The sequence below is a fragment of the Anneissia japonica genome, unplaced genomic scaffold (assembly GCF_011630105.1).
Source record: "Anneissia japonica isolate Jap-2015-1 unplaced genomic scaffold, ASM1163010v1 scaffold199_len4679917_cov187, whole genome shotgun sequence".
Lineage (NCBI taxonomy): Eukaryota > Metazoa > Echinodermata > Crinoidea > Comatulida > Comatulidae > Anneissia > Anneissia japonica.
In genome coordinates this window covers 3,814,119-3,828,853 of record NW_022686322.1, presented here as the reverse complement: position 1 = coordinate 3,828,853, position 14,735 = coordinate 3,814,119, and the positions used below count along the sequence as shown (strand labels likewise).

The following is a 14,735-nucleotide window of genomic DNA, read 5'->3' as shown; positions in this document are numbered from 1 at the left end:
ATTATTATTTTTCCTGAAGTTACAACTTGTGTTCATAAGATTAATTTTAGAACCGCATTATTAACGAGATTATTAGCTTAATCTTTCCACGTCGGCGCGTGCACTAAAAACGTATTTCTTTTATTCATTTTTTAAAAACAATGGATTTAACATGTGTATAATGATTTTGATAAACAATCATAATTCTCTGTACTCTCTATTAAACATTTAAAGAATGAACTTCCTTATGTTGTGGTCGTATTTGACTAATATTTTTAAAGGGGTGTGCCATACTTGCTTGATAGTATTTGTTATGATATAGAACAGTAAACCATTAGTCCCTTTCATCAAACACAACCTATTTCATACGGAAAAAATACTGTATATAACACTGCTAGGCCTACTATTTATGAATAATAATTTAATGTTATTATTTTAGAATGCATTATTATTTAAGACAGAGTTGCTATAGTCATTATAACCACGGAGATATAATTGTCATACCTCCATGCTATAACAACTTCTTGATTAAATTAAATTTTAATATTAAATAATAGTATACATTTAGATGGTATACATTTAGAAGGCTCAACATCCAATTTTGTAACTGTAGTTTATTTTATCCAATAATCAACTGAAAAATATATACAAAGTTGAAAAGTAAAAAAAAAAGGATTCTTGAGAGAGTATAAAAATAATGCTTGTTCATTAAAGAGATGAAACCAACTATCTGAGATGTGACCTCAACAGTTTTTTGGGAATTGTTTTCAACCAATATGCCCAGATTCATTGGTCACTTCTATGTCTATGCATTCCAACCAATATACACCAACTAATTATTACTCCCAAGCCTTTTATTTACCTGGTAGGACTTATACTGACTGTTAAAGTAGAATTAATATAAACAGTAAATACATTATAATGCAGAATACATTAAGGTTCAATTGTGGTAAAAAAAACATTTAAAAAATTAAAATTTAAAAAAAAAATGAAAATTCAAGTAATAAATACCATAGACACTACGGTACATTATTGTAATTATTATAAGAGTTTATATTTATACGTAGATAATAACATATGACGTTTATCAACAATACGGACTACAGTCTCTTAATTATTATTAGGTCTCCCTCCAATTAAAGACCATTTTTGGTACCAGCGTTTCCATGGCCTTTAGCAGCTTTGGTCTCGTAATTAAAAAACGTAAAGATAAAAGACATTTGTGAATTTGGGACCACAAAAAAGTGGTCTTTTTTTGGAGGTGGCCTCTAATTGGAGGGGTCAAGTAATAAATATCAACTTCACAAATGTCATTTATCTTTATTATTCTAATTACAGACCGAAGCTTCTAAAGACCATTGAAACCCCGGTCCTAAGTGTGGTCTTTAAATAATGGAGACCTGTATTTTATAGGCAGTAGTGTGGTATCTAACAAAATTAATGTTATCATATACAGTATTTGTTTTCACATGGAAGTAGACTGTGTTTGTAAATCATATTAAAGGAATTCATAATGTAAATAATATAACTACTGCAGTCCTAATAATAATTAAAGGTGCCATCCCAGATGTCTAGATAATCTCGTTATGTCTACATTCTGTAGAAAAGATTATCACATGACGAGATGCCACATCTCGTCATGTCTAAATATTTTAGAAGAGATTATCAGATGAATCCTTGATCTCGTCATGTCTACACCATTTAGAAGAGATAATTAGATGACAAGATCCTGGATTTCGTCATGTGTACATCCTTCAGAAGAGATGACGAGATCCTGGATCTTGTCATGTGTACATCCTTTAGAAGAGACGATTAGATCGTCATGTGTACATCCTTTAGAAGAGATGATCCAGTGGCGGATCTAGAGGGGGTGAATAGGGTGGCTAGCCACCCCTCTTCAGTGACTGTAAAAAAAATGGTTACTTGTCTTATGTGTGTGCTTCTCGTGTATCGTATACTTTCGTGAAAAACATACACTTTCTATTTTAAGCTTAACTTCTTTTCAGATGTCATCCAATCATCCAAGAGCGTCTAGCCGTTTAGTAATTCAAAAAATCTATGACCAAGGAGGACAGGGGGATATGTCCCCAAATATTTTTAATGGAGTGGGGAGTTGTTCCCCTCACTTTTCGTCCGCAATGTAATGATTTCATAAGCCAAGTAGATGCCTGAAAATTGTTGAAATGAACTGCATTGATGACCCATGTTTTAACGAAATGGTGCTGTACAATCGATACTCATATCTGCCCACAAACATCTGAATTACTTATAATATGCCTACACGACTCGAGTGCGCGTGTCTTTGTTATAATTTGAAAAGTATGAGAAGAAGCGTGTAATAATAATTATTATTATAATAATGATAATAATAATATTAATATTAATAAGAATAATAATATTAATAATTATAATAATGATAAACGATGAATTTTGCTCTATAAGAGTGTCATTTCCGGCAATCTAGAGATTTCCCCAAATTTCCCACCTCAGCCCTTAGGCTTTGAAAAAGATAGATCAAAAGTAAATACATCAAAGACAATGTTGTTTAAAGTTTTATTTTCTAAAGTACATCAAATATATTAATTAAATATCTATGGTTGCTGAAAATCGCTGGTAAAACGTCATTTTGACTATACAGTATAATGTTGATGTGATGACGATGAATTTTACTATATAAAAGTGTCATTTCCGGTCATCTGCAGCTAACTATTTTATGAAATTTTCAAACCTCAGAGGTGGGTGTGGACTCATGAAATGTCCCCTTCACCTTTAGAAACAGATCTGCGCCCTTATCTCGTCATGTGTACATCCTTTAGAAGAGATGATCAGATGACGAGATCCTGGATCTTGTCATGTGTACATCCTTTAGAAGGACAGATTTATTTCTGTGAGTACAGAAATAATTCTGTGGTGACAGAAACAAAATTAAGTAGTACAGAATTGATTTTGTACTACAGAATAGTTAGAAAGTAATACTTATGTAGTACATAATTATTTCTGTTAACACAGAATTAATTATGTACACAGAATAGTATGACAGCAATACTGTAGTTTTGTGGTACATAATTATTTCTGTAACAACAGAATTAATTATGTACACATAATAGTTTGACAGTAATAATTATGTGGCACATAATTATTTCTGTAACAACAAAATGCTTTTTAAAGCCGTAATTAGCAGTGTCCAAAACGGCGCCCCGTAGTACACTTGAAGGGTGACACCGACCAGTACGCTAAAGGGGTCGTGTGGAAACATTGGAAAGGTTATTACTATTCATTGAAAACAACTGAGATGAAAATTGGTAGATTGTAACTCTAGGCTTCAATAGTTGTTCAGAGAATGATCTATCAAATGTCCGCTCTTGATGAATATCAATATTCAGCAACATCAGGGAACAGTTAAATTTAACTGTTTCCTGGCAAGATCATATAATTTATGTTTTATGTAGTGTTATATGGAACTTTTCCACAATATTTCAGTTATAGATAGAAACAACAAGCTATTCGATGGCTATTGCTGTAATGGTAATTTTAATAGAAAATAAACATTATGAATTGCGAACTATATATTTCCGACAGGTATTACTTTTTCATAATACTTTTCTGTTTGGTAAATTATAAAAAGTTGATCTAGAAGCAATAAAACTCGTTTCTCAGCCCATGCAAATATTGTGTTTAGATCTTACTACCGTGGTCTCTTATGTGTACAGTATTCTCTATAATATTCTATCTTATTTATGTAGACCTCATATGAAATATTTATAGAATATTTCGGTTTTATAGAGAAAGCAACAAGTTATTCTATATATATACTGTCTCTTATACACATCTAGATGTGTATAAGAGACAGCCTCAACTATTGTCGTCATTATCATTATCGTCCCCAAAACAATAACAATATCAATAACAGTAGTAATAATAATATTATTTTTAACAATAATACACACCTGACGTTGGGAAAAAATCTCAAAGACCGATTTAGAAAGATTTTGGCCATTACTGTTTAAAGCATTTTGACCCAGAGAGTCCCCCGAATTTACTAAACACATTACGGACAGAGGAACAGGGGGGAGGAAGTCCCTGTGACACCAGACGTCAGACTAAAGGAGGAATTAACACCTGGCGCATGTTCTAAGTGTAAACGTTGATAGTAGTATGTGGTGATTTTTTTTCAGTTCAAGTTAAAAGATAAACATTTCACTTCCAATCTCAGTGGGAGATTTTAAGGGGAGGGGCCCGTGCTTCCTATTTAAAAATTGTAAAAAAAATTAGAGAAATAAAACAAAAAATTATATTCAAATATTTGTCAGAGATTGTCATTCCGGCCATGAGGGGTGCCATAATCATATTATGTTCTTACCTTAACCCCAACCATGGTGGAGCTGAGGTGATCCACTATCTGTCAAAGTGCCTCCATGGGCCCCCTATTTTTCGAATTCCTGGTACTGAATGTTAATGAGAAAATTTACATTGTTTTTGTGACCTTTACATACATTAGCTGAGACTTGCTTGGTTCTTGGTGTGGTAATCCCTAAACAACTTAAATCAGCTAAACTGGGATGATTGTGATAGTGTGATGTCTGTAGCCAGTCAGACAAAATTAATAAAGTTCTTGAAAATGAAATTCAATCAAACTTAGGGTGTACTATATACAGCATCAAGTTACTTGTTTACAGGACTGACTGCCATACAGAGGAGTCATACCTCTGATAGCTGGAGCAGCAAAACTCGTGAAGTGTGGTACTGATGTGGTAATATAAAAGACAGCTTTCGGAAGTAGTCGGTTCCATATGGCCGGTGCTCTTGGATAAAGGGCAAACTTGTAGACATGTTGCAGTTTGTATACTGAGATTTATGTATTTAATTGGATGATTTGTTGTTGATGAAATGTACAGTAGGCTATGTTGCTCCCTGCCCTGGATGCATGATGGTGGAGAGATGTTAACCAGATTATAATGAAATTTATACATCGCGTGGTTGCTTGCTGGATTAAACGACGTGTGTGGAGTTAAGATCCCAGTTAATTTGTTGAATTAAAGAGGAAAGGGATTTTCTCTTTTATAGTTGGCAAACACAAATCTAGCAGTTTCTCTGTAACATTTCCAGCCGTTTGATTGCTTCCTTATCTAACGGCTACAAGTTAAATTGAACTGTAAAAGAAACAAAATGCAGTTTGTTAGTATAACCATAGTACTGTAGCGAACAGTTATTTCATAGGCTATTTCGCCCATCACATAATGTCAATGCGAACTGAGAACCCTGACGGAAGATTTTTAATATTTTGACAAATTACGAGAATGATAACAGCACATAAATTAATATAATAGATCAATTGTTTTATGGTTACTTTAATAGGTAACAGCAATAGTTGTCAAATCGTACCTTTGGCTCAAATGAAACTCTGTGGTAATGATCTGGTCTGTAGCAATGAAACATACTGACGTCGTTACCGTGCGTTGTGAGGTTCACCAAACACAGCGTACCTTCTAGGGAACTACATCTTTGACATACAGGCCCAAAAATATAATTATCCTTAAAGTACGTAGGATTGAAATCCCGATTGATTATCTCTTCAGTAAAAGTAATCATTTTTTGTAGAACAGTTATTACCTGAGCTTCGTCTTCATTAAGTATAGACACCTTTATAAGATTTCTTCCGTATGAATCCGAGGCTCCAAATATTACTTGCGTGTTGATAACAAATAAACATAATTTACTGGTCCGGAATCGTGCTGCATTGCAGTATATTTTATCCCAATTAAACTCTTCACAACATTTAGCGATAAGACGTAGAAATATCAATTCGGTAAGAATTTCCCCAAAGTCAAAATAAAAGATATCTTGGGACTTGTCCTTACTGTTCCAGATAGTTGACATCAGTGTGATCTTTGGCAGTCGACACGAAAGACAAAATATGCCGACTTGGTCGACTTCATCTGTAACACAAATAGGAAAAAGTAGATGCGTTCCCACTAAGAAACGAATAACATAAGGGTATAGTCTCCAAATTCCCTGCTCGCGACAGATATGCTCGAGTAATCTGCTGTCAACGATTCCTGTGTCTTGCAGTCTCTGCCAGTAGTCAGCTACTGCCCGATTTCTCCTCTGAGGTTCAGGTACATTCACCAAGTATTGCAAAATATCAACCAGCCTCTGAGGGTCACATATGACGTAGTCTTGGAGCATTTCATCTTCTTTTTTGTATATGATATCACCAGATCTGTCGAAAAAGTTTAAAAATTGACGCAACTCATCCTCTGTCATGATGTTACATGTAGATTTTGCTTCCTCAAAAATGATATCCAGCTTCGTGATAAAAGTGTTTTGTTGGCGAAATCTATTCAATGTTTCATTGAATAAAAGATATTTTACTGAAAAATAATCCTGAAAATACGTCATATTGGTAATTTCATTGTAGATTACTTCTCGTATCGTGTTAATTTCTTTGTCTGTTCTCAGTGCGTTTTCAACGTAAAAAAAATACCTCCAAGTGGATGAAACGTGATCAACTTAGAAAAACGTCTGTAAAGATGTGCTTTTGCTAATATTGAGAAATCTGATAGAGCATTCATGTCACGAACACTTTCTCTTCTTGTTCCTATAAGCAAGACTACTACATTCTTAACTTCTGCATGCATAGCAACTGATTGCAACCAGAAATGCAGTCGTTTGAGTTGTTTTGCAGGATTTATAACAGCTTCAATGGCATTAAAAACAATCAGATATGCACCCTGCATTGGCATGAACAGATGATGTGTATTATAGTACATTTCTTGTCCTGCAAAGTCCCATAAGCTGAGTCTAGCATCCAAATATGATTCTTTACGGATGTTTGCCTTCATAGATTGGACTATATGCTTTAGCGGTACAGAAAATGTATTCCTGACTTTCAGGTACGCTAAACATTCATAAACAATGAATAATATTAATGGAACGATAAATAGGAATGAAGATAGCAAATGACGTTGGATCGATGTCTGTTGATGGTCGGCTAAATATAGAACTCCCAAGTCTACGAATTCCCATCCTAGAAATCTTGCCATGCATATTCCAAAAATAAAACTTATTGTTTTCTTGATAATATAGCTTTCAGGTACGTACCCATATGTAGAAGATAACCTACCAATTAAAGCACCTCCACACACCAATATGCTATTCACTACGGTAATAAAATAAACGAATAACCTTAGGGAATACCCTTCCATGTATAGAATTCCAATAACTACTTTGAAAATAACAATGAATGTTACAAATACACGTTTCATCCAGCTCAACTGCAAATATTTAACGTGAACACACCTGAATATCATAACAACGAAACATGCTATCATGGAAAGCAACAATTCTAAAGATGAGTTCTGTACTATATTATTTAACCGCTCAGTTATATTTGTATGCGGTAATTCTTCTTGTGGATGAACCATAAAGCAAAGTGCTACGCATACACCGGTCCGGCCACCACTGCTAATCATAAAACCAGTTATAATGCTTAAGACTGCATACAATATTATTTTCATAATAATATTGATCAATTCATCCAGTTTCATATCTTGTAAATCTTGGTCAAAATCGGTTAAGTACGTAGCGCCATCAATAATCACAGATCCTATAGCGTATCCGGAACCAAGACGGTACGCAGTGTGAACGTCAGATACAAACGTCAAACTAATGATGTAGAACCATGCAACTAACCCAAAGCCAAAGGTCAGACCTCTGAATAGAAAAATAAAGAAGATTGGTAAAAGCAGGAATCCCTGATAAATTACATCTTCAACAATGGTCCAACGTTTCTCGTTTGTCTTGTGCACGTATGATACTGCCCACCATGCTGCTGAGCTTTCATAATCTTCTAGTGGTGTGTTTGATACTTCGCACCACCTACTATTCACATCACTAACTTTTGCTTTGACAGTATTTGTTTCGATTCCTACGGTGCTAGATTCATCCTTTCGAAAATCTCTTCCTTGCAGTCGTCTGCATGTGGATGTCTTTCCTGCACCGTGATCTCCTAAAATGAGGATTTTAGACCTGTTAAAAGGAAGTCTCCCTTTAATCTTTGCTTCTTCATAGGCTGATTTAATCTCCTTATCGTCCACCAGTACACGCAAATTATAACTACGTTCATATGCGTAGAAACCACGTAGATAACGTTCTGATTTTGCATTCATCATCTCAATATACCAGGCTGTTTCTGTCGAATTCTGCTTCCAAATGTTAAATTGGTTTGTATAATGTCGCTTAGGTGGTCTATATGAAAAGAAAACAATCCACGTATTATTATCAAAAACACTTTATGATACAGTGTCAAATGTCGAAACTTAATTTCTTAGAAAACATAAGTAATAACATTTTATGTTGACTGCAAACACGAAAAAGTAGAGCTGGGGGGTTTTTTTTTACCAGAAATTCAAATAAAATACAAATACGTTTCTACAAGAAATGATGAAACCAAAGTAAAATGGTAACAGTATAATTACGCAATTGTCATAAATTATTGTTGTATCGTTGTAAGTTATGTTGATGCCTGTTAGAAAACAAGTCAAATTAACTTATATCTATTATGCTTAGGCCTATTCTATGTTTCTAAGTATTCGTAGTCATCGTCGTCACCATAATATAATTATTGTCATTATGAAGTATTGGGCCTATACTTTACTTAGGCATAACGCCCGTCTTGTGCAATCATCAACAAGTAAACACATGTCATTTCGTACAAGGTGTTTTATGTTGGTAGAGTAAATAGATGTATGCGTAAGTGACAATACAATCTTAATCATTATTTTTTCAGACATAAATTTCGCACGTCATCGACATTTTTCACAAAACCTGCTCTAAAAATACGAAACTACTATATATTCATGCTATTATATAAAAATATAGCGCCTGCAATCGTCACTTTCTCAATCAATCAATCAACCAATTAGTAGTTGCTAAATACAATTTAAAAACATCACACACACACATTTATACTGTACATATATACATCAGCATTCTTCAATGTCTGTCTCTTATACACATCTAGATGTGTATAAGGGACAGCTTGTATACAGTGCATTATGCATGACAAAAAGCTTTTACGTAAACTTGAATGAAAGAATGCAAGAAAAAAAAAAAAAAAAAAAAAAAACCACATGACACCAACCATCCATGCCAATCAGAAGTAAGTTAGAGGTCAAAGGTCCCCATCCAGATCGTTTCTGTTGGTCCGTTACCCACGTCCAGTTGAACTTGATGAAATCTTCAACAATCTTTCTGCCTACACCTTCTGTTAATGTTTGTTGTAAGTAATATCTAATGGGAAAAAACAAAATCTGGTATAGGGACATCAAAGTAAAAAATCTTGAACAATTTAATAAATATACAATAATCTCACATGCGGCTTCTACAGTGGTAGAGATTCCAGTGGGTTGGGGCATACCCATACACAAAAAAATAGCAATTCGTTTGTTGGTCAATTCACAGATTAAAACTCAATAAAATTGATGACTTAATAAAAAAAAGATTATTGTTATTGTTTTACATTGTTTATTCTTAGCCATTCCGACCCTCTTATTGTTATTGATTTAGTGTCAGTCGTAGTGGTAATAATAATAAGTATGAACAAATGTTATTACTCACCCACTGCACTAGTCAGGATATTTCGGCTCCATTCCCCGGAGCCCTCTTCACCTCTCTAGCTTCGTATCGTAACAAAGGAGTGTGTTTTCAGGCCAGTGTCGTCGTCTACCTGCTGATTTTACGCATGGCCAGTTATGATCAAACGTAGGACTCACTCAGCAGCTTGTATATGACGTAATCACATCACTTTCCAGTACATTATTTAATTGTTCGTTGAAAACAATAATAACGCAACTGAATGTCATGAGTAAAATAATGATGAAAAGGAATTAAATAAACCAATAGAGCTAAAGCTCCGAATTCCTTCTCACTTTTGTTGTCCCCACTCGTCTTTCTGTTAATTCCGGTTCCTCTATCCTTATCCAGCTCTCTGCTTGATCATTAACCTGTCTAAGCATTGGATTGCAGTGCATCCCCCCGCTATGTTTACTAATCACTTCAACTTTAATATCTTTCATTTCTCCCTGGTGTTTTTCCATCATATGTTGGTAAAAAGGTGAGCTCTTAATTATCTTTCTTCTTATATTTCCCTATTATGTTCGTTATATCTTTCTCCCAGGCTTCTTGCCTTCTCGTTGCTTCCGTTTACATCCACCGCATTGTATTTTATACACCACTTCTCTTTGTTTACAATAACATTGCCTCCTTCTTTGCATATGGAGCACTTTTCTCCCACACATCTCATTTTTTTCGAATGGTTTGGACTTTACTAATATGCTCTTGACATTTTCTCCTGATCTCTCAATCACTTTAATGTTCAATCTACTTGACTTTATTATCCTAGAGACATACAACTCTTTAGGACGATATTTATGTCGTCAACGTACCTCTTGTATATCATACACTCTATACCTCTATCAAGTAATCTTCGTCTCAAGGCCTTACCCCACCATATCCTGGGGCGGATGCAGGATTTGGCGGTAGGGGGTGCGTGAGGGTTCACATCACTGCCCCCACCATGGTTATGGCTGAGGGAATAGAACATTTTTGAGAATAGGGACCTCTCAGGCGCGGATCCAGAGTTTTAGCTCGGTTTCCATAGAATCGCTCACCCTATCGGCGATAGTCGTGACAGTTGTGGTTCACAGACGAATCGGGGTGCCTTCCCGATTGCGCAGGGCAGCTACCAATGCACCCTGATTCGTTTGCGTCTGCAACGCAATCGGAAAAACCAGGTTCAACTTCCCTACAACTGTCGGCGACTGTCGCCGATAGTGTGAGCGATTATATGGAAACCGAGCTTTACCCTGACTATCGCACATAATGGGGTCCCTCAGTGGGCGGGGTCATGGGATGAGAACGTAATGTTTGCTTGTTCCGTCGCTGGAAGACTATTTTAGATGTGGGGCGGGGTGGGGGTGGTTTGCAATTAATAATTGCGATGATGAAGATGATGATAATGATGATGATGTGATGATGATAAGCAGGAGGAGGAGGCATCGTAGCAGGTGATGACAGTCTCCTGTGCAAGGCTATTTAACAGGGCCCTTTGATATGAGTGTCAACCGAGGCCCGTATCCAGAGTTCGTCGTCACATTTTCAATGCACACAATCGGACAACAGTAATTAGGCCTATCTACAGTTTATGTAATCAGTACATTCTCGACTGTCATGAAAATATTTTTACAAAATTACTTTATATGCATGTTCGGAAGCTTAAAGTTTAACCTAAAAGTTTGATATATGTTTCACGTTGTTTGTTTAATGATATTATATTCTAATATGACCACAACATAAGGAAAATGTCAAAACTGAATAAATTGCGTTTTTCCGAATCACGACAGACTGAGTAGATTTAGGCCTACTAGTTAAATGTAAAAAATGAAGATTTTATTTACAGAAAATCACAAATTATATATTCAGTACATTCTCGACTGTCTTGGAAATGTGGACCTTATCAAATTTGGTTGGGTGCGTTATACACACTCTTCGTTAACACCCCACCTATATTATTATACGTATATGCCTTTCAAAAAGGTTATACAAATCAACGCACATGTATAGCCTATCCTCCCTGTGATTTATTTTGTATTAACCATACATTGTGACATAAATCATAATAATAAAAAAACTCGTCAGTGTACCGTACGTTATCGCGCAGCAGACTAAATTACAGTCTCTCTTTCATTGATACTTAGGCAATGCAAAAAGTTTATTTTGTCTAGGCCTATATATTTTTGTCTTTGGTTTAGGTCGGTGGCATTTCTGACAGAAAGCGTAAAAATGGAGTCTTCTCCATGAATTCCATCTAATTTCTGTTTTGGGGTTTCCACTTGATCCTGTGAAAGTTGTCCAAGTCCAAGCTCTCCACACACGGGGCAGAAATCTCGGAGATCCTGGGGTACCACTCGCAGTTTGGTATCGGCCTCTATTAAACTTAGGAACAATCCAGGTTCTTTCACATCTATATCTATGAACTGTAAATCGCTCTCTTCCATTACTTCTCCACATCTTTCGAAGGGTATAGAGCTCTAACACATCCATGCTACCAAATACATGATCTCAGATCACACGTGTCATTGCATCTATTCATCTCAAGTAATATTGCGACTACACTATTGTGAGTGGAAATAATACCGTCTAATTTACGATCAAACAGAGGGAGGGAGCACACAAAACATTAGTTAGCATTTTGATTTCACAAACATAAAGGTGATTTATTTAATTTATCATTATCAGTGGAGGCTCCAGGAAAGCAAATTAAGGGGGGGGGGGACAGGGAGAGACTTGCACAATTTGGGAAATTAGAGCACCTCAGCCCCACCATGGTTGGGGCTGAGGAAAGAAAATTTATGATTATGACACCTCTAGATTGCCGGAAATGGCACTCTCAGACCTAAATTCTAATTATAATTTTCCTTTGATTTTTTTTTCCATTTTTAAAAATAATTTTGAAAAATTTAGGGTCAGCTCGGCCCCACTTGAATCCGCCACTGATTATTATGACGTCATTGCGAGATTGCGTCAACGTAACACTGGAGTTTGTAAACTTTTGGTAGGCCTATCACTTATTCGAATTAGATAGACAGATCCGTGTCAAAGGCTGTATAATTATTGTTTAATAATGGCTATATAAAATTCAATTGACTAACTATAATTTTTTGAAATTAGGAAAAACAGTAATTCTATGTATGTAGATAATATTAAACACTAGCATAACGTACGGGTTATAATAATATACAAAAGGAATAAATCGTTTATTGTAGAAATTGTGCACTTTTGAGTTTGTAAAAATATTGGTCTAATAAGTATACACGCTTCCAATTTTAACAACGTTCAGTACATTGTTTTCACAATAAATTTAGCTTCTGATAACCGTTGCAACCATAAAATCGATCTAGTGGTTTCTGAGATGGTTACAAAATGTATAAACAATTGCGTTTTTACTCGGTTTTGGTCCGGAAAATACGTACCGCACTTAGAAAAGTGAACAGACAAAATTCATGAGTCATGCGTAATTGTTATTCTTTCCATTCGCTTTTAAAAGTGGGGATTTAATTATAGACGATTGGTGAAAAGTGGGGGAGGGGGTCAATCGATATGCGTGTATTTCTTGTAAGATATTTAATTATCACGAATAAAGTAAGTCAACCAAATAGTTTTAATGTTTTATTATAACTTTTCCCACGTCGTCACTAACAAAAACAACATTGACAGTTGATTTGAGAGAAAGGCCATGCTGTATGTACGAGCCACTCTACAAAGTACGGTATGAGATGGATCAGGGTGTGGATGCAGAGAGCATTCGCATCCTCGCTCGTACGTACAGTGGTCATGATATGAGTAAACTAAAAATAATGCAAATGGCCCAATTCCGGCGCATGATATTTTTTGGAAAAGATAACAATAATTCAATAATCTATTTAATGATTGAAATAAATATATATTGTATCAAGTTATATGTTTAATATAATTTTTTTTTTCTCAAACCTCCGTGGTTCAAACTCCATGGACGTGGTTCAACCATGGAGGATATATATTAATATATTTCAACCATGGAGGAAATATATTAATATATTTCCTCCATGGTTTAACGTACAAATTCGGGGATTCCCCGTATGCGTTGATTTGCCGTCGATTCGATCATGGACCTATTAATAAGATTATTAATAGGTCCATGATTCGATCGTGCGTTGCTCAGTAACAACTTTCATTTTAACATGACTAAACAATTAAAAGCTTGGAAAAGATATGATTTTCGTTCACCGTTAATTTAGCTTCAGGCACCTCGGCAAATTGAAGAATGCCGACGCTAATTTCGAGGGCTGTAGCAATGTAGATTATTATTACATTGTACTGTATACAAATACAATATTTAGATAATAAGAACGTGTATTCAATTATAGAAAAGTTAGCCCTAACGAAGGACAGTGCTCTGTCCCAAAAAGCTAGGCATTTATCTCACTGGCTGTTTTACTTTTACGTTTAAATTTTAGCTTTTGATTACCAATTTTGTATCTCATTGTTTATTTCAGTATTTTGATTTTTTGGATTATAAGTAGAAGTTGTTATAACTTTTTTTTTGTATACTTGCAATTAAAAATACCTGCATGAAGAAAAGGCACAGTATTAGCTGTTATGTAGATGAAAGTAAGAAAACTAGTTAGTAGATAGAATCAGATTGCTGAACTGCAATTGAATGTAAAAAGTTTAAAAAAGAAACACTGTGAAAGAAAATACATAATTACAGTACAAACAGTGTATGATGTGCTATCCATTTATTTATTGTTATTGAAAATTAAATTAACCACAAAAGTGTTTGACTGTTAGATTTTTACTTTAAAATAGTGTTTAATACATTCTAAAATCAAACATTGCAACACAATTCAAAACTGAAAATTCAACACTTTTAAATGGCATCTTACAGTAGTACTTATTTTTTCATTTTTTCCTTGGGTAGGGAGGGGGACACCCGATCCCAAACCCACCCCCGCTCAGTTTTAAATGCCAATTCAAACACTGTTAAATGGCATCTTACAGTAATTATTTTTCATTTTTTTCCTAGGTAGGGAGGTAGGGAGGGGGACACCACCTCCCAAACCCACCCCCGCTCCGGCCAAACAGCCCTCGGATGTCGCTCTACGATATGTTCCTCCGCCTATTACTAAAACTCCTGTTATTTCATTTCAAAAAAATTT

General features: G+C 35.2%; 1 protein-coding gene across 1 annotated transcript; it reads right to left on the bottom strand.

Annotated features, from left to right (window-relative positions):
* Positions 1-3,858: 3,858 nt before the first annotated feature.
* Positions 3,859-9,699, bottom strand: LOC117114677. Its single transcript, XM_033258370.1, has 4 exons — positions 9,598-9,699; positions 6,459-8,226; positions 5,362-6,426; positions 3,859-5,129 (listed from the first exon to the last, which is right to left on the bottom strand). Exons 2-4 carry the CDS (start codon positions 8,148-8,150, stop codon positions 5,106-5,108), a joined length of 2,781 nt encoding a protein of 926 aa, XP_033114261.1. The 5' UTR covers positions 8,151-8,226; positions 9,598-9,699; the 3' UTR covers positions 3,859-5,105.
* Positions 9,700-14,735: the final 5,036 nt, after the last annotated feature.